The sequence below is a fragment of the Setaria viridis genome, chromosome 3 (assembly GCF_005286985.2).
Source record: "Setaria viridis chromosome 3, Setaria_viridis_v4.0, whole genome shotgun sequence".
In the NCBI taxonomy this organism is placed as follows: Eukaryota; Viridiplantae; Streptophyta; class Magnoliopsida; order Poales; family Poaceae; genus Setaria; species Setaria viridis.
Window position 1 is genome coordinate 11,043,904 of NC_048265.2, and position 25,109 is coordinate 11,069,012.

At 50.4% G+C, this 25,109-nt stretch overlaps 3 protein-coding genes and 1 long non-coding RNA gene across 5 annotated transcripts; 3 read left to right on the top strand and 1 right to left on the bottom strand.

Annotated features, from left to right (window-relative positions):
* The first annotated feature begins 3,104 nt into the window (after window positions 1–3,104).
* LOC117848851 (uncharacterized) lies at window positions 3,105–4,941 on the top strand. 2 transcript variants are annotated; one of them, XR_011897745.1, is made up of 4 exons: window positions 3,105–3,890; window positions 4,210–4,343; window positions 4,442–4,535; window positions 4,632–4,941. It is a non-coding gene; the product is annotated as an uncharacterized lncRNA (long non-coding RNA). The 2 variants fall into 2 exon arrangements; XR_004638941.2 differs by having other exon boundaries at window positions 3,105–4,343.
* A 2,284-nt stretch (window positions 4,942–7,225) lies between these two features.
* Window positions 7,226–8,525, bottom strand: LOC117848847 (uncharacterized). The gene is made up of 3 exons (XM_034730406.2): window positions 7,797–8,525; window positions 7,640–7,699; window positions 7,226–7,552 (listed from the first exon to the last, which is right to left on the bottom strand). Exons 1-3 carry the CDS (start codon window positions 8,346–8,348, stop codon window positions 7,547–7,549), a joined length of 618 nt encoding a protein of 205 aa, XP_034586297.1. The 5' UTR covers window positions 8,349–8,525; the 3' UTR covers window positions 7,226–7,546.
* A 2,689-nt stretch (window positions 8,526–11,214) lies between these two features.
* Window positions 11,215–12,790, top strand: LOC117848850 (uncharacterized). Its single transcript, XM_034730408.2, has 3 exons — window positions 11,215–12,272; window positions 12,402–12,461; window positions 12,556–12,790. Exons 1-3 carry the CDS (start codon window positions 11,763–11,765, stop codon window positions 12,568–12,570), a joined length of 585 nt encoding a protein of 194 aa, XP_034586299.1. The 5' UTR covers window positions 11,215–11,762; the 3' UTR covers window positions 12,571–12,790.
* Window positions 12,791–16,441: 3,651 nt separating this feature from the next.
* On the top strand, window positions 16,442–17,979 carry LOC117848846 (uncharacterized). The gene is made up of 2 exons (XM_034730405.2): window positions 16,442–17,293; window positions 17,524–17,979. Exons 1-2 carry the CDS (start codon window positions 16,562–16,564, stop codon window positions 17,587–17,589), a joined length of 798 nt encoding a protein of 265 aa, XP_034586296.1. The 5' UTR covers window positions 16,442–16,561; the 3' UTR covers window positions 17,590–17,979.
* The last annotated feature ends 7,130 nt before the right edge of the window (window positions 17,980–25,109 follow it).

Below are 25,109 nucleotides of genomic sequence, written 5' to 3' on the forward strand. Positions count from 1 at the left end.
CGCCTCATGGGCGTCATGCTGCTACAGTGCTACTGCTGCTGCGGCGGCAGCGGCGGCGCGCGGTGAGCCGGTCCTGCGTCAGTCAAGCCTCTCTGTCTCTCCTCTTGAGCCCTGACACTTTCCCACTGACAGAACTCCGAATATATACGCACACGAACACGAAGTGGCCAATGAGAATTGGTGCTGCAAGCGGCAGCGTTGTGGTGTTCTCTATTTCTATATAAAGAAGATACATGCAGCTTTACATGGTTACTAAATCACGGCACGCTCGTGATCGGCTACTGCCATCCCAGCACCCTGGGCCGTGCCGTGAAGGACGCGCGACAGCGCGGCGTGCGCGAGCAAAAGACAGGCGATCGCGCACTAATCTACTTCCTAGAAAATAGAAGATGCTATCCTGGGCTTACTATAACAATCTCCTCCTAAGCCCTGGAGTACAATTACACAAGATTTTTCATACCGATTCCACCCCGAAGCTCCTGGAACCGGCTACGACCGAGCGCCTTCGTGAGGATGTCGCCCAGCTGTAGTTCAGTGCCGACGAACTCGACGTCGATCAGCTTCCTGTCGCAGCATTCCCGGATGAAGTGGAACTTCACGTCTATATGCTTACTCCGGTCATGATGCACAGGGTTTTTCATCAAAGCGATGGCGGACTTGTTGTCCACCTTGAGCCTTGGTGCGAGGGTCGCTCCTCCGACGAGCTCAGCCAGCAACCGCGCCAGCCAGACTGCCTCGCACGCAGCCGCAGCGGCTGCGATGTACTCTGCTTCGCAAGAAGACAGAGCAACCACCTTCTGTTTCGCCGATTGCCAGGCAACCGGCCCTCCCGCTAGGAAGAAGATGAGGCCGCTGGTGCTCTTCCGGTCATTGACATCACCGGCTAAGTCGCTGTCGGAGTAGCCCAGCAGCTTTGGAGTGCCTCCGTCCTTCTTTCCCGGGTGGTAGTGCAAGCCCCAGTGCAGCGTCCCCGCCACATAACGAAGGACTCGCTTGACTGCAGCGAGATGCTCTTGACGCGGTGCCTCCATGAACCGGCTAAGGTACCCCACCGGATACGCCAAGTCCGGCCTAGAGTTGCACAGGTACCTGAGGCTGCCGATAAGACTGCGGTACTCCGTGGCATCCACGCTCGGCGTCGTCCCTTCTTTGAGCAATTTCAACTTCGGCTCCATGGGCGTGGCGCTGGTATTGCAGCCTCCCAGTCCCGCCTTCTCAAGGATCTTGCCGGCGTAGGCAGACTGACGAAGCGTGATCCCGGCTGCTCCCTGTGTCACCTCCAGGCCGAGGTAATATGAGAGAAGCCCGAGATCACTCATGCGGAAGGTGCTCATCATCTGGGCCTTGAACTTGTTCACAGCCCCTGCGTCGCCACCGGTGATGATTAAATCATCAACGTAGACGCCCACGATTAGGCGCCCTGCGCCCTTCCCGCGAGTGTACATCCCGTGCTCGTCAATGCAGCGAGTGAAGCCGAGCCTGATCAGCGAAGCATCAAGCTTCTGATTCCAGGCTCGTGGAGCCTGGCGGAGCCCGTACAGCGCCTTGTGAAGGCGAAGCACCTTGTGCTTGTTCTTGCCGTCGATGAAGCCGGGGGGCTGTTGGACATAAACCTCCTCCTGGAGCTCCCCGTTCAGGAACGCCGATTTGACGTCCATGTGGTGGACGCCCCAGCCGTAGTGCGTTGCAATGGCGAGGAGCAGGCGCACTGATTCCTGCCGCGCGACGGGGGCGAAGGCCTCTTCATAGTCGATGCCGGGCCGTTGCACGTACCCCTTCGTGACGAGATGAGCCTTGTACTTGACAATGGCCCCATTCTCGTCCCGCTTCACCTTATACACCCATTTGAGGCTGATGGCGTGGTGGCCGCGCGGGAGCTCGGCAAGCACCCAAGTGTCGTTGTCGCGGATCGACTTGAGCTCCTCCTCCATTGCGGCGTTCCAGTTCGGATCACCATCGGCGTCCTTGAAGGACTTGGGTTCCTCCACACTGACATTGTGCAGCTCAGCATCCTCAATGATGCGTTGAGCCAGTCCGGGCACAGTGTTCGTGCCAAGGACATTCTCAAGCGTTCTGTACCGGTGCTCCAGATCCTTGTCATCATCTGCGTCGAGGTTGTGGTCAGTGGTGAGCGGTGTCACAAACTCGACCTGCACCCCCGTGGGGACGCTGGGAGTTGCTGGTGGCGGTGACACCGGCTGTGCCTCCGGCGTGGGCGGAGATCCTGGAGTAGGCGGAGGTGAAGCAGCTGTCCTCGCGGTTGATGCCGCTGAGGGCTCCCGCCTGAGCTCGTACTCATACTCGACGGTGAACGGTTCCTGGTCGCCACTTGATGACGCCTCGGTCCACTCCCAGCGCGCGCCTTCATCGAAGACGGCGTCGCGTGAGACGTGCCACGATCAGTGGTGGGGTCGAGGAAGCGGTACGCCTTCGATCCACTCTCGTACCCGATGAAGACAACCTTCTGGCCCCGGTCATCGAGCTTGCTGGGATGTGGACGGAGGTGCTTGATGTAGGCGATGCACCCGAACACTTTGAGGAAGTGCACGGGTGGCTTCTTGCCGTACCACGCCTGGTACGGGGTCAGGCCATCGAGCGCGCTCGTCGGTGCTCGGTTGAGCAGGAACACGGCGGTGTGAACCGCCTCCCCCCAGAAGCGACCAGGCATGCCGCGGGCGTGCAGGATGCTCCTGGCCGTGCCCACGATCATTTGGTTCCGGCGCTCGACGACGCCGTTTTGTTGAGGTGAGTACGGTGCCGAGTGATGTCGCTGGATGCCTTCACCTGCACAGTATTCACCAAATTCCACTGAGGTGAACTCACCACCATTATCGGTGCGAAGCACCTTCAGCTTCTTTCCACATTCACGCTCGACGCGTGCCTGGAAAGTGATGATCGCCGCCGGTGCGTCTGCCTTGGTTGGATATTTACAAAAAAAACCCCTTATTTTCACTAGGTTGGATCGCGATTAACAGTCGCGATCCGATTATTTGCGAAAACCCCCCTACTATTTTCAAATAACCCCCTTATTTGGATTGCGATTAATAGTTGAAATCCAACGTTTTGCAGAAAGGACCCTAATATTTGCATGTAGCCACCAGGATTGGATAGGAACTTCTGCAGCCGTCGTGGGTTCAGTTCAGACTCCAGAGTTCAGGGGAAGACGAAGCGGGAGCACGAGCCGAGCGAGGCGGCCATGGCGGAGCTCGCCGCGGACTAGCACGTCCGCTACATCGTTACCGGTCTCCTCCACAAGCTCCACGCCGTCGACGCCGCCAAGGTCGTCGAGTGGATCATGTCCTGCTACCACCCCGAATCTGGTACTCCGCCCCGCTGATTGGATTGTGAAGAAATAGGTAATTGATTTGTATGCGTGCTCTCCTTGGGATGTATGTTGCTGACTGTATCCTTTTCCGGATCTTGAATTGGGTCCACGCTGTTTGAGTATGTTTTTAGAGTTGAGATTACCAATGCCTTGAGAAAAGTGAATCCTGCAACCCTAGTTTGTTAAGCTGACTGAACTTGAAATCGAGTTCCTTTTCATTAGCTACATCATGTTAGCTGTCGCTGGACTGTAAGATGAGGATGGATAATTTTCTGGTGATATCTGGGATTCTGGGGTGAAGTGGACAGACACTTGGTAAAAAAAAAACCTTCAAATGATCGTTTTGAGTTCCCACTTTCGTGTTTCCAACTTAACAATCCTTGGGAGCTAGTAATGCAAACTAACTTTTCTATTTCTGTAGGTTCTCGTATATTGCCCTATGTACCTTTATCACTACTACATGCATAAAATTGATATGCAAAGGCTGTAGATTTCGTTGTTAGCTGTAAGAACTTGGATGGTGGGTTTGGAGCTATGCCAGGAGGGGAGTCTCATGCTGGGCAAAGTATGTGTTTCTAAAGGATGCTTTATCAAAGAAGAAGAATGGGAGAACTGGCTATGTAACGCAGTACACTATCTTCAAATGAACATTACTATAATTCTATACATATAATCTAGCTTCTTCTATTGTAGCATTACAACTTCCTCTGGTTATTGCCTTATTGGTGTCATTTTAGTTGACCTGCTGTAGTATCACCCTATTCTTAGCTGCTATTGCCTGAAAATAGCTTTACTGGATGTGATTATTTCCAAACTCATGTATTTTCTGCAAGCTATCGCTTTTAAAAGTTTCAGGTAGCCTGAACACGTACATTTACATGCAGTATTTTGTTGTATCGGAGCTCTTGCAATTACCAGGTCTCTGCATCACATTGATAGAGATCTTCTTGGATGGTGGCTTTGTGAGCACCAGTGTAAAGACATCGAACTTAATGGGCGACCTGAGAAATTAGCTGATGTGAGGTTTACTTTGTTTATCATTAAGTGGTGTATGTTTTGCATTCCTCACTATACCTTGCCACTATGGATTTAATTGAACTGTTAAAAATTCTCAAGGTTTGTTACTCCTGGTGGGTGTTATCAAGTTTGATAATGATTGATAGATTGCATTGGATTGACAAGGAAAAGCTTACAAAATTCATACTAAACTGTAAGCTAATTGTTTATTATTCACCGCTGCTATTTGGATAAACATATGTCCCCTGACTCATCAGTTCCAAATCTTCTCATTTGTGTTGATTGTCAGGAGCCAGGACAAAGAGAATGGTGGCCTTTCAGATAGACCAGATAATACAGTAGATATCTATCACACATACTTTGGAGTTGCAGTTGTTTATTTTCTTTCCATACTGTGGTATTTCGAGCATATGCAAGGGTCTTGTATATGGCACGTGAATGAGTTACAATTGTAAACTCTGTGCGTAACCAGTTAGCCACTCTTGCAAGCAGGCTTCCATTGATAGAGTACCCTGGGGTGAAGCCTATGGATCCTGCTTATGCGTTGCCATTGGATGTTGTCAATCGGATTTTCTTGAGAAAATAGAACATTACACGTATGAGATTTGCTCCACAGATGATATTATCTACAGAATCACTTTAGTTAGCATTGGAAGGAAAGTAGCTGAGGTGGAGTCAGGATTCAGGAACACATGTTGGAATATCACATCAACTTTTTTGATCGTCAAAGTTGGATCCTCGCAGCGAGGGAATCCATTTTCTTCTCAATATATCATCAAGGCACTCTGTAGCTGCGGTTTCCTCGTCCTGTGAGACCTTGACGTAGCTCTGCTCAACGACGGGAGAGGCAAAGAGGAGTGAAACGTACCGGACGAGTACCGCCGGCATCAGCGAAGAGCGCGCCGCCGCATTTAAAATGCCGATATGGGACCGAACACTCGGGATTTGAAATTTGCTAGGCGTGGCGGCACCAGGGTGAGATCGTAGCAAGATAGCACAGTTGTCCAGGAAAAAAGGGTTTAAGGGTCGATCAATCAGGGCGGTGCGGCCCAGAAACACGTCTCCAAACACCGGCTGCAGTTTGTCCAGCTCTCCTCTACTCCTCCTAATGGCACGACCACCAAAACTGCTGGGCCTGAGAAACGCTAGGCTAAAAGCACAATGACCAGCTCTTCTGAAGCTGAATTATCTGAAACCACGGCACAAGGCGCCCCTTTCCCCATGTCACGATCAGTTGGAAGACATTCAACATATGATAAAGATAAATTAGTAATCCACCCAACGATGTGGGGATCTTGTTCTCAAGCACACGTAAGGGTACAGTATGGCATTCCATGTAGGACTGAGGGAGACGACAGTCTTAAACAAAGATAACCCCACCTGTAGCTTTTCGACTGAAACTCCAATGGCTGACTACAGCCTTGTACTATTATCACATTACTATCTATCATCAACATAGCTTACGTCTGAACAAACCACTCCGGTGCAATTGCGACGCCCCCGCAGTGTTCTTGCTTGCTTCAGGCATGACAGGAAGACGAAAAGTTCCTTGACAACGTCACTTTCCCGGGGTTGTGAAGCTACGAATGAATCAGAGTACATAGATACTTTAAACATGTCGAGTGGATATATATGCAGATAGTTATCAGGTGCAGTGAGTCAGACAACACAAATCTGGACAAGTCATGTTGGTGGGCTGCAATGATTAAACAAAGCATTGTCAATATGCATGGGCAACTGAAGAAGATTAACAAAAAGAATATGATAACTTTGACCTGAAAAACAACTTTCAAACTCAATCATGAACTTCTGTATCTTGATATGCACAGAAACTGCAGTGGAAAGACAATTTGAATTTTTGAACCTGAATTCTGCAAATTGGCACTGCTCCAGGGAGAGGACATGGCCACATGGGTGCAGTTTCACCTGCCAGCACTACATCAGTAAACCACACAACCAAACTTTCAGCAACATGAAGCACTGTCAACTAGATCAATTATGTGAAGTAAAATTACTGATTTAACAATGCAACGAGCAAAATGCACAGATGATGTTACCCGAATATCAAGTTTGAATTGCTAGGCATATCCATAGTCCCGGGACCAACAAAAAGCCTGACCAAGGACAGTGTCATCAGGCCGGCCAATTATTCAAAAAACTGAACAACAAGATCGTGAATAGCTCAAGGAATAATACTAAAATTAAACGGCCTTTTTTGTCTTTGCTAAAATGTACTTGAAATGTGCTCAAGTAAAAGGGTGGGCAAGAATTCAATTATGAATTAAAAGCATTTGGCAAATAAAGACTGATTTCTTATGCATTGCTGGGACTTCCCAGTCACCTGTTTAAAAGCCATAACAGCTTCATAAATGGCTACTGAACATGGTATCTTCACCATAAAGCAAAATAGATCAAAAGAAAATGAATATACAGAGCAACTCAGCAAATGGTTAAATTATTGGCATTATGAGCAAGAATGAAACTCAACAACTTTATTATATGTCAAAGTTTGCAGCAAAACAAGTGAAGCATAAGTGATACAAGACACACAAAATAGATGGACGACTGAAAACAAGACATTTGTGCACATTACACAAGTAAATACAAGATGCATATCTTTGAACTTTGGTAGATTAAGTAGAATTTTGACATATCATTCTTCATATGTACTACTAAGTACTGTACCATATCTTTCAGGAGCAATGCTGAATTTTATATACTAATACACATACTCTGAGAATAAAACAAAGATGTCTCTTCTGTTGCCTGCAAGCAATTGACACGTCTTTCATCACAAAATTCAGAAAGCAATCATCCAGAAAAATTCCACAGAAAATTTACATGTCATTTAATCAACAGCCTATCTCAAGAAATTTGAACGAGTGAAAAAAAAAAGGATTTCATAGATTAGAACCATGTACATAGCATGACAAGTTCCCATCACCTAAGGATAACCCAATTCTACCAGAACCATACCCCCGAGCTCAACATCACAAAGCACAAGCATCGCCCAGCAGGCCCAAGATTGATCATGAAACAGGACTCCCATGTACAGAATCAGCACTGGAAATCTATCATTCCATCTTCTAATCAACAAGAACTAGAATAATTATGGGATGCAGATGTTAGCCATCGCATGAAGAAAGCGAAAGCTGGAAACATCTGAAAAGATCCTCCTATTTTGCAGCTCCACCACGGCTCCAATCACCTCTGCACGAGGAAAAGGCGCATGAAGAAAAGAACCAACTTTGGGGGGAAAGGAGTAGCGAAAACACCAGTGAAACAACGATTTCTCACCTCCTCGACCTTGTACGAGTCCAGATTCACGTCGGCGAGAGATAATCCCGGGTACAGCATCTGCAATTAGAAGCAAAACCAAACAGAATTGAGCACCCGAGACCCAAAATCGCGCATCAGACAGAACGTCCCAGAGGGCGAGGGCTGCAATCCTTACGTCGAGCTGGCGCTGCACGGCGCGCGGGCGCTTCTTGGGCCGGCGCGGCGGGCGCGTGCCGCGGATGGCGGCGAAGTCCTCGGCGATCTCCTCCTTGGTCAGCGCGGCGGAGAAGCCCCTCTTCCTCGCGACGGCCGGCGGCGACGCGAGCGGCTGCTCCGCCGCCGCCTTCCCCGCGCCGTCCGATCTCGACGCGAGCGGCGCGACGGTGGCGGAGCGGCGGGTGCGGAGGTTCCACGGCCGCGGCGGCTGCGGCGCGCCCGTGGCCGCGCCGGGGGAGCCCTGCCGGCCCTGGGGCTTCTCCTTCTCCGGCGATGGCGTCTGCGGGTGCAGCGGCGGGGAGGCGGACGCCGACGCGGAGGCACCGTCCTTGGAGCAGCGGAGGAGGCGGTGCGTGCCCCAGCTGAGCGTCGGGAAGGAGAAGCCGTGGAGGCGGGTGCGCGCGGCGGGAGCCGGCGATGGAGACGGGGACGCCGGAGCCGGGGGCGCTGGCGCGGTCTTGGCCGTGGGGTGGTGGTGGTCGGAGTCGGAGGCGCCGGCCATGAGAACCATGAGAAGGAGGCGAGAGGTGGGTGCAGGCGAAAGACGCGAGGGGGACGCAAGGGAAGGGGGTGAGGTTTTCAAAAAGGCAAAGGCACGGAGAGGGAGCTCCCCCGGCTCGGCGCCACGCGTGAATCTTGGCCTGATGGCTGATGGATGGATGGATGGAGGCGAGCGGGCGGATGGTTGAGCGGCGCGGCGTTGGGGCGGCTTTCTGGTGCTCCGTCCCGCGATTTTCTAGTGGCGCGGCTGCGTGACCGCGTCGCCTGCCAGGAATCGGCGACGGGGAGCACGGCCGGTGCGGTGCGGTGCGGTGCGGCGGGAGCGTGCGCAGCAGGGCCGGTACGCGCTCGGGAGCGTGACACGCCGTGGATTGGGGTTACTGGGTTGGCGCGCGCTCCGTTTGGCCAGGCGCGCCGGCGCGGGGCGCGGTTGGGTTAAACCGCCCTTGGGGCAGCCGCCGTGCTTCAGCCTTCCGGGCCAGAGCCCGATATCGGGTGGTTCGGCGATGGATCCTTCCGTTGCTCGATTTGCATATCTTCCTGGCAAACTTTAACGTTATACATGCTCTCACCTTATTATTGTGTGGCAATATAATTCCATAGATAACCATAGCTTCTAAGTTAGTATGGTAAAACTTTTAATTGGATGTGACGAGAGGTTGTTCGATTCATCAGTATTGATACCACGGCATTTAGACTGTTACGTCAGTTTTGATAATACCAACAACGGATGATGCACGAAGAATAATGGCAATATTGCTGATACATGCTACGAGCATTTCTCAAGGCGATGTTTTCATTAAAGGATAAAAAACCTTTAGTGAAATACTTTGTATTCGTAAATACTGTGACTGGATGTTGTGCACCGTGTTTTAGAAATACCCTTTTTGCTAGCACGTTCAATTTTGCTTTTATAACTTTGCCAACAAAGATAAGCTACTAAAGTTAGATATCCGGGTTAAAAGTTAAAGCCGCCTTAAGTTACGACAAATTCAAAACAAATGGCACATGATTTCATCTCGATGTGCCAATGTATACATACATCTCAATCTTTTGAATCTTTACATCTTTGTTGCGGAAGCATTGCTATGGTACAACTTGATAGTTCACTAAACACATGTATTAATATAAAATGAAAATCGTCACCAAGTATATTCGTAGAAGTAGCAATAAGTACAAATTAAAATTTCAGACTCGATTTACTCCCATCTCATGTAAGTTTTTGAGATGTAAGTTTTTTTTAGTTCTTTTCCATTCCTTTCATTTTCCAAACAGAGCCTTATCAGTTTCGATTTACTCCCATCTCATGTAAGTTTTTGAGATGTAAGTTTTTTTTAGTTCTTTTCCATTCCTTTCATTTTCCAAACAGAGCCTTATCAGTTTCGATGTAGCTTCAGATTAATAGCATGGCATAAGGAAGTGTTGGGTTCATTCGTACTAGTATCACGACATTGGTATCGTTAAGCCCTCGCTTATTCTTATGCATCTGATGCAATTCTGATAATAGATGCAGCTTTTAAGTTGGTCTAATATAATGCTTCAAGCAGTGGGTTATAACAAGAGGTGGTTTACCATGAGATTTATATCGTTGCGCCAATATTTATAGTCAGTTGAATTGGCCCGTAAGATAATACCAACAATAGATGATGCACAAAGAATAATGCCAATATTGCTAATGCATGATGAAAATGCCATGATCATTTAAAAGGTGATAATTTTATTAAAAAAATAAGAAACTTAAGTGAAATACTTTGTATTTGTATATAGTATGATCGACTGTCGTGCAGGTGTGTGTTTGAGAAATATCCTAGTAAGTTTATTTGCTTTTACGACTTTGCTGATAAAAAAGATGAGCTACAAAAGTTAGATGTTCAGGCTAAAATTAACACCAACCTAAGTTGCGACGAATTCAAAACAAATGATGTGCAACTTCATCTTGATGTGGCAATGTCTATATAAAATGCATCTTGATGTTTCGAACCTTTACACGTTTTATAAAAGAGCTACCATAGCATGATGTATTAGTTCACTCAACATATGTGTTAAGATAAGATGAAAATCGTCACCAAGTAGATGAGTAGAAGTAGCGACAAGCACAAATTAAAAATCACAGGCCTCGATTTAATAAAAATAGCCCCATCTCATGCAAGTTTTTAACTCCTCTTCCATTTCTTTCCTTTCAGCCTTCTCGATTGAAATGTAGTTCCAGATTTGTAGCATGTCACAAGGGATTGTTGGGTTGATTAGTATTGGTACAACAACATCAATATTGTTACGACAATACTTGTTTCTAGTTGAATTAACGTCTACAATAAAATCATCAATAGATGATGCACAAACGGATGAGGATAATGTAGTTGACATGTTATAAGAGAAAACTAAAGTGTGAGTCTTTTTAAGGCAGTATCTTAAAGAAATACAAGGAAGGTTACTAAAATACTTTGTGTGGTAAATAGTACGATGGGCTAGCATGCTTGATGTGGCTAGCTCGTTCGGTTTTTTGCTTTTATGATTGTTTCGCGAAAAACAAGCGACAAAAGCTAAATGCTCGGGTTAAAGTTAATGCTAGCTTAAGTTACGACAAATGTAGAACCACGAGCACATGATTTTATTTGGCGTGACATTGTCTATTAAACGCATCTCGATCATCCGGAGTCTTTACGCATTCTTTTTTGAAGCGTTACTATAACAAAACGTCTAACCATGCACTAAGATAAGACGATAAACCATCACCGAGTATATCCTAAAGAGGTAGCGACAAGCGTGAATTAACTTCTAAATCACGATTTAATGAAATACTCGCGACGTGCTGCACATCCCTTTTCTCCTCCTTTCCTTTCTCAGAGAGGAACTTAACGGGGACGCATTCACGAAGGCAAACCACGGCGAACAAAAAACCGCCGCCTTAACCCTGTCGGGCCCCTTCGCCCCCATCGTCTACCCCAGCAGCCACCGGATCGGAATCCGACGCTCTCCACGGCTAGAGGAGCGCAACGTCACGCGGTCGCCATCGCAGGTCGCGACCGATCCGGCAGAATGCAGAAGCCCGTGGGGCCCAAACCGGCGAACAGAAACAGAAGATGTCCTGCAAGCGAACCGCACTCGACTCGGCTCGAGCCCAAAGCCCCTCAAACCCAACAACAAGAGGAAACCGCGCCTGCTTTCGCCTCGTCGCAGCCTTGCGCTCCCCGCAAGCCTTCTTCTCTTCTCTCTCGCGCGGCTCCCCTCTCCCCCCTAATCCGATCGGCGGAGCGAAATTTAGCGAGAAATCGAGAGGAGCCCCAGACCCAAGCGCGCCATATATAGCCAGGCACATGCAATCGGCGAACCCAGTTGCTGCTGGGCTCTCTCCCCTGCGCGCACACACGCATTTGCCGCCTCTTTAATCCCCTCCGCCCTCTCGCTCGCGCATCGGCTGTCGCCAATGGAGTCCTCACCGGCTGCGGCCATGGCCCCGCCGCCGCCCGCGTCGTCCTCGTCCTCGTCGCGGGCCAGGGACCCCCTCCTCCTCGGAGGCTTCGACCTCCCCGCCGGCTGGGGGTGCCGCAAGCCCATGGCCTTCTGCCGGGACATTGGCGCCCCCGTCGCGTCCGAGTCCGACGCAGCCGCCGCGCAGGCCGACAATAACGGCCCCCGATCGTCGCCGGCGAAAGGGGCCCCGGCGGGGCAGCACGCGCCCGCCGCGGAGGAGGCACAGGAAGCTCCCCGGAGGCAGTGGAACCTGCGGGAGCGGACGACCTGGCGGGATTACAGAGCGGAGGACGCGCGGCAGCCCAAGAAGCTCGGGAGCACGGACGCCGGCGGCCAGAATAGCCGCGGCTTCTCGGTGGCGCTGACAAAGCAGGAGATCGAGGCGGACTTCATCGCGATCACCGGCCGGAAGCCGCCGCGCCGCCCGAAGAGGCGGACCAAGAGCGTCCAGCGCCAAATCGAGGTCCGTACACTCCGGCACGCGAACGGAGCAATGCCGATCTTGATTTCTTAACCGCGATCGCAAATCTTCTTCCTAGTTCCTCGATTACTGACCGTCCAGTTCGTGCTTCCTCTCTCTATTGTGGCGCAGTCGCTCTGCCCTGGGAGTTCGCTGATGGAGATGACCCGGGACCGGTACAAGGTTAACGAGGTATGCTCAAAAAAACTCCATCTTTGATTTCCCCGGAATCTGTTTGGGAGGTTTGAGACGAGGCACCTATTGATTCGACTCTTCATCGGTGCAGAAAGGGGGATTCTGAGTTGCACAAGCACAAGGGAAGAGCAGGAGGAGGAGATGGATTTCCAACCGAAGAGCTTGATCGAGCAATGGCTGGCTCATCAGAGTTGCTAAGAGAGATTTAGGGTTAATTGCTTAATTCTGTCGGTAGTTATGCAATTGATCATGTATGCCAAACCCTAACAGTATATGTGTTGGTTGGGTTCTCTCTCTTGAGTCTTGACTGATTGGGGGTTTGCTTACCAGTTTCCATCAAGCCTGATTAGTTCTCAGGTTCTTTTGCCAAAGCCCAGGCGCCAATTCTGCAGGCGAAGAATCACAAATCTCTGATCTCTGTCAGTGCGAGATGCAGCTGCAGAATCTTCATCTGCCATCACTTTCTGGGTGCCATGTAATCCTCGGCATTGATTTCAGCCCAGAGTACTTTTTTAGCTGCATCTTGATTTCCACTGTGCAGTTCGGTTCATAGCAGCACCTACTCTGTTTCATCAGCCAGTTCCGCGCCTGATCTCGCCCCACAGAAAACCTCGTCGATCATTTCCTCGTCAGACAGACACAGGAACAGAATACTTCCGATGTTTGTCACTCTGTCACTTCCGATGTTTGTTTGACCTTTTTTTTGCTTGACATCGATCTCCGCTTGAAGATAGGAACTGCATGCTGAACTATGGTTCTTCAAAATTTCCAGCCAAACGCATTTCACTCGACGAGTGGTTCATCAGAGTCGCGTGCTGGTACTTGAGTTCAGTAGAGGCTCACGAAATGGGGAAAAGGAAAAAAGTTTCCAAATAAAGGGGAGAGCGGACGGAGCGAAGATGTGTGACGCTAGAGCACCATGATTTCCCAATCATTATTCGGGTGTACTGGGATGTTTGTTCTGTCAGCAGTCATTGCTGAAAGCGACCCCCTAAACAATGAGAATCAGAATGATCCTGCTCGAGTACAATTTTGTCAACCTGAAAAAATTTATTATGCTTTCCACTCTTTTTTTAAAAAAAATACACTGCACAAAGATGCCAATGCGTTGCACTGATCTCTGTTGGGCTTTTAGCCAAACTGATGAAAAAGGCAGGGACATGGGACTCAGCCACTCACGACTCATGAGTCAAATGTTTGTTTGTGTCCTGTTTTAAGCTGTGGCCATGATAACCTAGCAGTACAACGGCTGCTCTAGGAGTAGCATCTACTAGGGATGTTTGGATACTATGTGCTAAACTTTAGCAGTGTCACATCGGATGTTCGGATGCTAATTATGAGGACTAAACATGAGCTAATTATAAAACTAATTGCAGAACCCTGGGCTAATTCGTGAAATGAATCTATTAAGCCTAATTAATCCATCATTAGCAAATGGTTACTGTAGCATCACATTGTCAAATCATGGACTAATTAGGCGCGAATTAGCCTCCATCTGTACAATTAGTTTTGTAATTAGCATATATTTAATACTCCTAATTAGTATCCAAACATCCGATATAATAGGTGTTAAATTTTAGCGGGTGGTATCAAACACCCTCTAATTTATGATATCCTTCTTCACGCAGCTTCGCGCCAGACTGCCGGCGTGTACTTGCCGATCTCGATGCACCCGGTGAGCTCCTGCCTCACTGGGGCCTTTTTCTAAATGCTGTTTATTATGGCAATGCTTCTGGCCATATTTTTATAGTTTTTACTCACCTCACTACACCTGATAGGGTCATGAAGAGCTTGCCTCCACACCACAGGTCCACTGGCACAAATTTTTCCCCAGCAATTTTGCAGTTTTTACTCCAGTGGCGTTTTGTTTGTGGACAGGATGTGTTGTCTCGGACGCGACGACGGATACTCCTCCTCTCCTACCTGTCATGGTGCGTAGGAGATTGTTCTGTCTTTCGGGGTGGGAAAAAAAAAACAGAATGATCCTCCTACCTGCCCATCATATGCAATAGATCCTGCTTGCCACGAGATCATTGGTAGAGTAGCAGTATTTTTCGGTTGGTTGTTAGCTGGCGATCGGCCATGATCCTCCTCGTGCCGCGCTGCGTGTCTAGTATAAAACTAACCACTAGTCTTCAGTTTTCAAAGACCATAAAATCTCGAAGGTCCTAACAGGTGGGCATATAGTAGTGTATAAAAAACATAACAATTGTTATAACAAAAAACGCAGTGTAGTAATAAAACATGCTGCACGCAGAACTCCCAATCGGCCTCTCCCGAAACTTTTCACCTTACCATTTCATGTTGAGCAGACACGTACGATTCAGTGCTCTGAATGAAAACTAAACACTTTTACGCTCTGGTCTCCAATCTCCATTGACCTTTGTATACCCCCGATCTCATCTACCCTCAGGTGCACGTGTTTACCTCTCCAACCGATCCCACCGTCAAAGAAAGGAAGTTTCAGACGGTATATCCATTGGCCGATCGCTTTACACCCACGGGGCCAGGCGTAATATTCTGCGAGATCAAACGCGACAGCGCCACACCGGCTTTTGTTTTCTTTAACCAACATAATTCCCCGTTGTGGACGAGAAAATAGCTGACTGCGGTGTGTTTGGATATTTAGTCCGGACTAAAATTCATGTCACATCGAATATTCGGAGGCTAATTAAGAGGACCAAACATGAGCTAATTATAAAACTAATTATACAGATGGAGGTAATTCCTGAGACGAATCTATCAAGCCTAATTAATCCATCATTAGTACATGTTTACTGTAGCACCACATTGTCAAATCATGGACTAATTAGGTTTAATAGATTTGTCTCGCAAATTAGCCTCCATCTGTGCAATTGATTTTATAATTAGTTTATGTTTAATACTCCTAATTAGTATCTAAACATTCTATGTGATATGAATTTTAGGAGTTTCCAAACAAAAAAACGGGAGCTAAGCCGTGTCCTCTGATCCTCCAGGTCAAACGAATGTACGGTCGCCTGCTGGCTGCTGAATCATCCATCCCTCACGCGCGTCAACCCGATCAAAGCCATCCAGCACTCGTTTCCCCGAACAACACAAATGGCAGAGCAAGTAGGTGTTCGATGTGCGATCGATCGCCGAGGTTTTCTCAATCGGTGATCTTGTTTGGAACGCCTAATCAGTCCTTACTTATTCCTCAAGAACCAAATGGTTAAGTGAAAATTGGCTACAAATCCTTGCTATACGTGCTCCACTTTCCAAACGAGCGTTTTGACAATGACAACTACTTCATCGTCCCTAATGAGTACTGGCTGAAGAGCAACAACTGCTGCCCGATCAGGTTAACAGGTGCCATCAGCCGATCACCCGCCGGAGCACGACGCGAGGCACGGGCAGCTTTTTCACGAGCGGTGGCAGCAGCCTGTAGGAGGAATAGCAACGTGAGGGGAGCGCGGCCGCCGCAGGGTTGGGGGGATTGGCCGGCGGCGGGGACCGCGTGGCCGTCCGGTCCACCGCTCCTCCGCCGGAGAAAAGACCAGGTCCACCAGGGGGGAAGCGGATCCTGACCGGCGGGCCCCACCCCGGAAATCCGATGCGACCCACCACCACGTACGAGGACCCGTGCATGGAGCGCTCCCTGCCCGGTGGGCCCGCCTCTCGCCCTCACGGACACCGGCTTCCAGCCCCCCCGTCTGGTGGTCGCGCAACAGACTGGCCTCCGCCCAATTCCCTTTCCGTCGCCGGCCGCCGTTGCCACCGCGAACTCCGTGCTTAACGCAACTGACGTGTGGTCCCAAGAAACTGATAGGACCCACAAATCAGTGAGAGTATGTAGCAGTGCGATGGCCCGAGGCAGTTGGTCCTTGTTAGGGCCGAAACCTCCGACCCGCGAGTCCTAGCTGGGCAATTACCAGGCTGCCCCTCTCGAGACAACACACCACCCCCTCGCGTCCGTAACAAAACGCGAGAGACCCCACCCCTGTGGCCTCAAAACCTTCTCGCCTCGCCTCTCCTACCCATCACCTCTCTCTCTCCTTCCCTCGTCGGCGACGCACGCAGCCGAGCATCCACGCCACCGCCCCTCCAGCCGCCTCCGCCGTCCGGGTTGGCCGCCCATGGCGGCCACGGCAGATCCGCGGGCGAAGCCCCTGGCGGCGCCGCCGCCGCCGCACCACCTCGAGCCGTGGGCGGCGCATCAGCCTCCACCGCACCGCATGCCCGTCCTCCCCGCGGTGGCCCCGCCCGCGGGTGGCGGGTGCGCGGCCGCCCGCGATCGCCGCCGACCGTCGTCGTCCCACCGGCGGGGCGGCGCTGCCCAGGCCGTCGTCGGGGAGGAGCCGTGCGGCGGCGGGATCGAGGCGCTCCGGGCCAGGCTCATGGGCCACCTGCGCGACGCAGCCGACCGGCTTCGCGTGCCCCAGCCTGGCCCTGCTTCTAGTCGGGGTTCCTCCCTGCCTCATCCTCCTCCGCTGCCGCCGAAGGCCGCGAGCCCACCGCCCGAGATGGACTCCGAGCCCGAGCCCGAGCTCCGCGCGCCGCCTCCGCCTCCTCCTCCCCCACCAGCGGCCCCGCAGAAGCAGCAGGAGCAGCCACAGGCGGCAGACGCTGCCACGACCACGAGGCCGTGGAACCTGCGGGAGCGGTCGCGGCGGCGCCCGGCCCCGAGGTCGTGGGCCGCGTCGCCGTCCCCGCCGCCCTCGTCGTCGTCGCGGAGGCGGCGCAAGCGGGCCCCGTTCTCCGTGTCCCTCACGGCGGAGGAGATCGAGGAGGACATCTACGCGCTGACCGGCGCCCGGCCGCGGCGGCGGCCCCGGAAGCGGCCGCGCGCCGTGCAGCGGCAGCTCGATGTAAGCGAACTCCCCGAACTGCCCCTTCCCCCTTCCGAACCACTTTACTTTAATTAATTAATTAATTAATCGATTCAATTCCGCTGTTATTTTATCACCCGCTCGATACGCTTTAAGCTTGCTTATCACTATTAATATCCTGTATACTGACATAATTGTTGTGTGCAAGAATAATCCTCCTACCCCGCGATCCAAACCACTAACAAATCGCGTGCGCTGTGCCTGTGCAGTCGCTGTTCCCCGGGCTGTGGCTGACCGAGATCACCGCCGACGCGTACCGGGTGCCGGACGAGTAGCTCCTGCTCTTGCTCCTGCCGCCCCCCCCTGCCGTTGCCGGCGCCGCCAGTTTGAAGCTGCAACCTGCAACCCCAAGGCTAGGTCCAAGGAGGCCCATCCAACTACCTCGCGTCATCGCGTCGCAGTCTCGTCTCATCCCGCCGAATTTACAACTCAGGTCTACTCGAGCGGTCGAGCCCATCGAGCTAGCCGGTAGGTCCGCCCCCGTGCTTGTCGTATGCCCTCCCAAGTTTTCCCCCCTCCCTCCCATCCCAACCCCTCGTCATCTGGTGTTGTGTTGTACGTGCTCCATTCCCCTCACCTGCCTCTAGCAGTCTCCAGTCTGTACATACAGTGGTGTGCTTTTTGTGACTACTGCTCTTCTGCTAATTCATGAACAAGTTCCTGTACCTGCGCTGCCTGTTCTTACCGTTATCGTTCAGTGCCTGTTCTTACCGTTATCGTTCAGTGCCTGTTCCATTTCCTCTGCTTGCTTGGTAGCAGCAGCCACAGCCAACAGCACGAGCCGTGTGCCGGCCGGGGTCCTGCCTGCGGGCTTTTGTGCTGGCCCCGGCCCCGTGGATATTTGCATTGATCCGGTCTTGGTGCTTTCTTGGGGGCTACCCAACGCCTGTCGAGGGCTCGAGGCGGAGCGGACGCACCGGGGTGTTTGGGGTTGAGTGGTTGGGCCGGCGGCCGGGCGTGTTTGGATTCGTTGGACCCCTCTCTTCCGCCGCTGGGGACACGCCACGCACCACCACACCACCACCGCCGCGCGGTGAAGTGCAAGTGCAGCGCCGTCTATCATTGCTGGGGGCTAGCCGGGGATAGCTCGCCACCGACGGAAAAGGGGGGCCTGCAACTTTTCGGCGTCCTCTGTCTGACCCAATCATCATCAGGATAGCAGCAGTGCTCCATGGACTCGATCATGGCGGTGCACTGGCACTGCTACTGACCTACTGTGATGCGGCCTTGTTGACGTCCAGGTTTGTCGTGTCCCTTGCGTACCATGAAGCCGCCCCGGGGATGCGGCTCTGTCTGGGTATCTCGATCGATCGGTCTCTGTCTCCATGTGGACATGTGGTCGCATAGAGCGCGAACGGTCTCTGGCGGCCGTCCGTTGGGATGAAGCGGTGCATCGTATATATAACACTGCTCACACACGAGTACACGAGGCACCCACTAATCACTATAGGGGCCTGATCGATCCGAGACGGGCGGCGCCAATCGCTCCAGCACACGCCTCACGGCCGCATCACGCCTGCCCGTGGCCAACTGCCAAGTGTCAAGTGTGCCATGTTAATGGAAGGAGGGACGCGCTGTTCCCCCGTACGGTGCCGACGAATACGATACCCGTTTCAACATTTTCAACAGCCTGTGTTCCGGGTGCATATACGGGGTACTTGTCGGGCCCGCTCGTCAGGTTCATCCGGTACGCTCGTCTCGTGCGTGGTCACAGGAAGGAAACCCGGTGGATGGAGGAGATGCGGCCCGGGTGGGACCCGCTTGTAAGGCTAACAAGCCCGCTTTCCACGGATACCGCACAGGCTTTAAAGTGGCAGGCCCCACCGAATCAGAATGGCCATGCAGTTCAAATCCAAGCGCGCACTTGCCCTCGCTCCAGAGACCGATAGATGAACTGATCCGACGGTCCAGATGAGGCACGTGGTATAGGACCCCGAACACCTAATTGGAGTGTTGAAGAAAAAACAATTAAACACATTTTACCACTCGTCGAATGGATTCGTCCACGTACGTGCTCGACAAAACGGCCAAACGTCCGATACACGTGCGACTCGACAATTTGCAGAACTGTACGGTCGGGTCGGGTCGAGCCGTTGCTAGGCGAGATAGAGTACATCGCTGTACATCCACGGCCGTAGCCGTACGAAAGTCACTTTTCCGGCGAGAGTGCCGATCGAGTGCGTGACGTGCTAATCTCAACCTGCTGTGTAGACCACTACCGTAGATCGCAACCGGAAGCTAATAATCCAGCCTCCGCCGCCGTCACCATCGTCTCCTTTTGGATACGGCTTCTCTGTGTCTTTTGTTATCGGCAACGCCTTTCACATGCCGCGAAATTCATCAGGGCCTCACAGCTCGGCTCGGCCGGCCCCCCGTGGGGTTGCGACGTCGCCGTTCCGGCCACAGCGCGCGGCAGCGATGCGAAGCTGCGGCAGCGGGCGCAGGCAGGGCCATCCTGTGCACCGCGGGGCCGCGCGCGTCGCCGTCCAGCTCGGTCGGAGTGGCCCGGCGCACCACACCGATGCGTACCGGGGGAACGGTCAAAAGGCATGCGCTGATTCCCGGAGCGCCCCGCAGGTTTTCGTCTGGGAGAAAATCGGGGGTTGAGACTCATGCTAGGCTACGTGACTTGGGCCGCCAACGGGGAGTGGGTGGGTAGATATGGGCTCTGATTGTTATTCTAGGTTGGGCTTGGAATGTACAAGCATACAGGCTGGCTGCTGCTGGACTGCTGGCTGAAAGCCTGAAATGCATTATGGGCTCTCAGAGGCCCAGTTCACCAGGACCGGTTGGTTGCTGTTCACGCCGTACTATTTGGAACTGTGCAGGCGACACCGCGACAGTGTCATCGAACAGATTCTCCAGCGGAGGCACCGTTTGACACAATTCTCCAGGCATGCAGATTTTTTTTTTGAGTAATAGGCATGCAGAAGTTCAGTAACAGTGTGTGCTATATAGTCCATGGACTCCTACTGTATCGTAGCAGTGTGTCTCGAGCCTTGAATCTTGAGTCATCGGTTGCAGACTTGAGTTGCACGTCATCCTCGTCTCGCAGGTCGGGTCCATAAAAAGCCTGGTTCATTTTGGAAAATTTGTGGCCACGAATAGCCAATGGGCGTTATCGGGTTGACTTTTCGGGTCGGACTCAAACCGTCCATTATTTTTTAATTAATTAATAAATAAAATTAATTGTTTGGGCTGGCTCGGGTCAGCCTGATTGTTTGCGGGCTTGGTTTTTGCTGATCACACCTGGCCTAGCAGCTAGCGTGGGCGGGCCAGAACCTATCGGGCTCATGCTGGGCTGGGCTTAAAATGCTCAGGTCTCTGCAGTCCTTCAGTTCAGACAAAGTGAAGGGAAGATAGCTCGAGCTTTTGAAAGGGAGTTTGCATTAAATTCTTTATTTTGGATTTCTAAATTTGAGAAAAAAAAGATAGATAGGGACAGTGATGGGACACGTAAACGACGGATACGCCGCTGCGGCACCTGCGCGCACTTCATCGAGGGAAAACTGGACCAAACCTTGTTCGTCCATCCCCACAAGAGCGGGTGGGTCCACAGGACTCCCATCTCGACTCTATAGGCAAGTTCGTACCAGTCGTCAATCATCCGTCACACGTGTCGGTATGCCAGAACCACCTTTTGCATCGACGCTCGGTGCCTCGGTTGTTGTTGCCTGTTGGCCACTGCACTTCTGTTTTCCGCTTCCGAAACGCTCCATGGGATGGGATTACGTGCGGTCCACAGTGAACTCCACACACATGCTATCGGCTCCCGTTCATCGTTGCAAAAAAACACATCTTGTGTTGTCATCTCAGAGGTGAAAGGGTAAAGTGCAACCGAAGTTTTACATTGTTCTTTGAGTAAATTGCACTCATCATACAACAACTTATCAGGTGGGTGCAAATTAGTCCAACAATTTGTAAAATGCTCAATTTAGTACAATAACTTGATAGGTGGGTGCAAATTGGTCCAACAACTTGTAAAATGCTTAATTTAGTGCAATAACTTGGCAACTTGGTCCACCTATAGTCCAAACTCTACAACACAACATATTAAGCAAAGTAGATCAATATGTGAATTTTCTTCTGATCAATAATTCTTATTTTTTATCAATAAAAATCGTTAATCATGACCAACATGTTGCTTCTCAATTGTGTACATAACTTATTTGTTCATTACTTAAAATTGAATCAAATGTTAGAATTATGTCATAGGCATTACCGAAAAGACTAAAGTTCATAAGAGAGACTAAAAGAATCTTGATGTCGCCTAAAGGGGGGTGAATAGGTATAACCTGCAATCGTCACCACTTAAAAGAAGTTTATCAGCGACTTGCGGATTATTCCAGAAATACTTCCAGAGATTCCGCAAGTTACAGAATCTCCGAAGAAATCTCCGGAATCTCCGAAAATAGGAGACACACGCCTTAAGCAGCGGAATAAAACTAACTACCTAAAAACTGGAACTTCCGGTCTCATTTTATTTAGAGACCAACTAATATTCCAATGCCATCATGTTTCTATTTTTACTTCAATTTGCTTGTCACATATCACACATAACCATCATGGGATTCACATAATATTCCTTATCATGACATTCATCTTTAACTCAAGCAATCTTGTAAATCATTGCTTGCTTTCCATGCTTAGATGAACAATGTCATATACCACACTTGTTCTTTTTACTACATGATCCATTTAGTACAATCTTTCCCACAAAGATTATTCATCAATAGCATTACACCTGCTCATAGACTTAACAAGTTCATTAGACCTTTAATCATATTGTCATTCAACTCACCAAAAATCACTAGGGGTTTGGATGCTCTTTCAATCTCCCCCTTTTTGGTGATTGATGACAACCTTGATTAAAACTTACAAAAAATATATCAATAAAGCTTTTGAGTGCTGAGACTTAGATAGAGCTCCCCCTCAACATGTGCATAAATTTTTTTTTCATCAAATTTGGTCTAAAATGCCAATATGCACATTTTCAAGACAAACATGGTACTCCCCCTAAATCTCAACATCTGTGGGGTGCAAAACAAGTGTGTGAACAAATAACACGTGATGCATGCAACAAATATTTCATCAAACAAATAAAATAAGAGAAAGTGGTGCTGTCTGCCAGGCCAAAACCGGAACCTCCGGTTCTGGAAAATTGGAACTTCATTTTCTACTTAACAACACTAACCAAACACAATCATCAACCAATAAAACCACACTAACATGCAACAGAGTCTTACAAAGCTTAAATATCTTCAACACACGTAGTGGCACACATTACATTAATCCTCAAGTCCACAAGAGCTAAGATCGAATTTATTACAGGAGCTGTTGCATTCAACAGCCAGAAAACGGAACATCTGGTTCTGGAAAATCGGAACCTCCGTTTTTTCCAGACAGTAACTGACCGAAACTGGACCGAAGCTTTAATCCTTCACTTCTTCTCCCCCTTTATCATCCATCACCACAAAAGCATCCTGAGGGCTTCTTTTAGCTTCTTGTCTTTAGTTGGACCAACATGGAGCTACCCATCACCATCATTGCCACTCGGGCCACCAAAAAGAGGAGGAGGAGGATTTTGTGGAAATCCAAAGATCATTGAAGCAAGCTGATGTGCTGCATCTCCTGGGATATTTGGATCGCCAGTGGAGGGCTGAGGAGTGGTTGTACCAAGAAAAGAGTCCCCGGAAGAAGAACCACCACCACTGTTCATACCACCAAATGTGGGATTATAGTAGCCAAATGTTCTACCCCAATAGTCAACGGATTGAGCATTCTCCCACTGCTGTTCAATTATCTCCGCCGGCTCATTTTCTTGACCATCGGAACCAATAAGAGAGGGAGGATTGTTTGGCATGTTGAGCTCTTGCATTTGCTTGCGCCATATGGTGTCTTTTTCTCTCTTTTGCCTCTCCTTATGTAACTTGGTGTTTATAGAGTTGCACATGTTCGTAAAGAAGTTGAACATCTTGCGAAGTGGGGAGGGAGGCTTATACCTTCCTTGAGAGCCACTAGCACCATCATGCGTAGATGTGATCCTTGCTGCCCTAGATGGTGCAGCAGCCCTAAAAGGGGCAATGGAAGGGGTCCTAAAATGCGCCTGGCAGCAAATATGTTACTTGTTATAACATTTGGATTGCGGATGCAACAATTTGCCAAGTTATTCTACTAAATTAAGCCTTTTATACTATCAAGTTATCGTGCTAGATTGAACATTTTACAAGTTTCGTGAATCAATTTGCACATGTAAGTGCAATTTACTCTTGTTCTTTTCGTAAAAAAGTTGTAGTCGTCGATGCCGGCGGCAGGGCACCAATCATGGCTTCTCAGGTTCAGGATCGGACCACACGGGCATGGTACAGTACGGGTGGAAAGCGCCACTGGCACTGGCACCGACACCGCTGGGCGCTGGTCAGCCGTGCATGCGCCCCAGCGGCCGCGCCCGCCCGCGGGCTGGCTGCCACCGTTGGATGGATGCGGCCATGCGGGCGGGGTCGCCAGTGGCGGTGGGCGCGGGGGCAGGTGGCAGCGGCGAGCCTGCAACCACTCGCCTTTTCGGTGCACGGTCATCCAGGTGGTGCTCCCTGTACACGCACGCACGCGTGCATGCTGTACTTTCCCTCATTTGAGATCGGATTACTCTCGTTATCAGATTCGAACGGCAGTTCAGGGGGGCTCTGTGTCAGTACGATCAATCAGTGTACAGGACTATAGATAGGACGGTAAAAAAAGGGACACCGGAGGGTAGTTAAGCGAACGATCACTTTGGTTTCTGGTCATTTCACTGTACCGAACTGATATGTGTTGTCCCGTGGCCGTGTCGGTTCGATGCCGCCCCCGGCCCCGCCCAGCCCAATTCTGAGTTGGCCTCGACACCTCCGTCTTTCCCATTTCCAGCAACGACGACCACAATGATTTGCCATTTAATCCCCGCACAGTTACGATCCAAAGCGTGTGATTATGCTGTGCCAAATCAAGGAGAGGACGCATCACGCATGCATGCACATGGACAGGACAGCAGTTTACTCGACAGGTGCCTCTGCAGGTGGGACCAGGTGTCCCCGTTGACAAAGGGTTGGGCCAGGCCAAGCATAGCCATAGCCCATAGGCAAGGTGTCAGGGTCACAAGGCTGGTGGTACGGTACGGTACTCGTGTTGAGCGAGCCAGGCCACCGGCCACGGCCAGGCTGTGGTGTGGCTCACTCAAACAGTGTCCGCAGGGCTCTGTGCTCGTACATGGTACTCGTACTCTCGGTACTCCGCCATTGAACAGGACAGCAGGGCTTGTTTAGTTGCCAAAGTTTGGAGGTGTCAAATTACTGTTACAGCACTGTAGCACAATGTAGCGTTTCGTTTGTATTTGTGAATTATTGTTCAAACATTGACTAATTAGGCTCAAAAGATTCGTCTCGCAAAGTACAACAAAACTGTGCAATTAGTTTTTAATTTCATCTACATTTAGTACTCCATGCATGTACCGCAAGTTTGATGTGATGGGGAATCTTCTTTTTGCATAGTGTCAAAGTTGGAAGTTGGGGGTGAACTAAACAAGACTAGGATAGGATCCTAGAAAGGAGCTGAACCAAATGTCCAAATGTGCATCAGAGTTTTTAGACTATCTGTACTTAGTGTTTGACTGAACGGTCCAGGTATCAGTGGCAGTTTATGTGCTAATCCTTGTTATTAAATTGCTATTAGTCAACGTTGGGCCCAAGAATGTCCGGCCAAAAGACATGCTTACTAGAATTAGAATATGAAGCTGCATTTGACCCGGATCCTGGAATATATC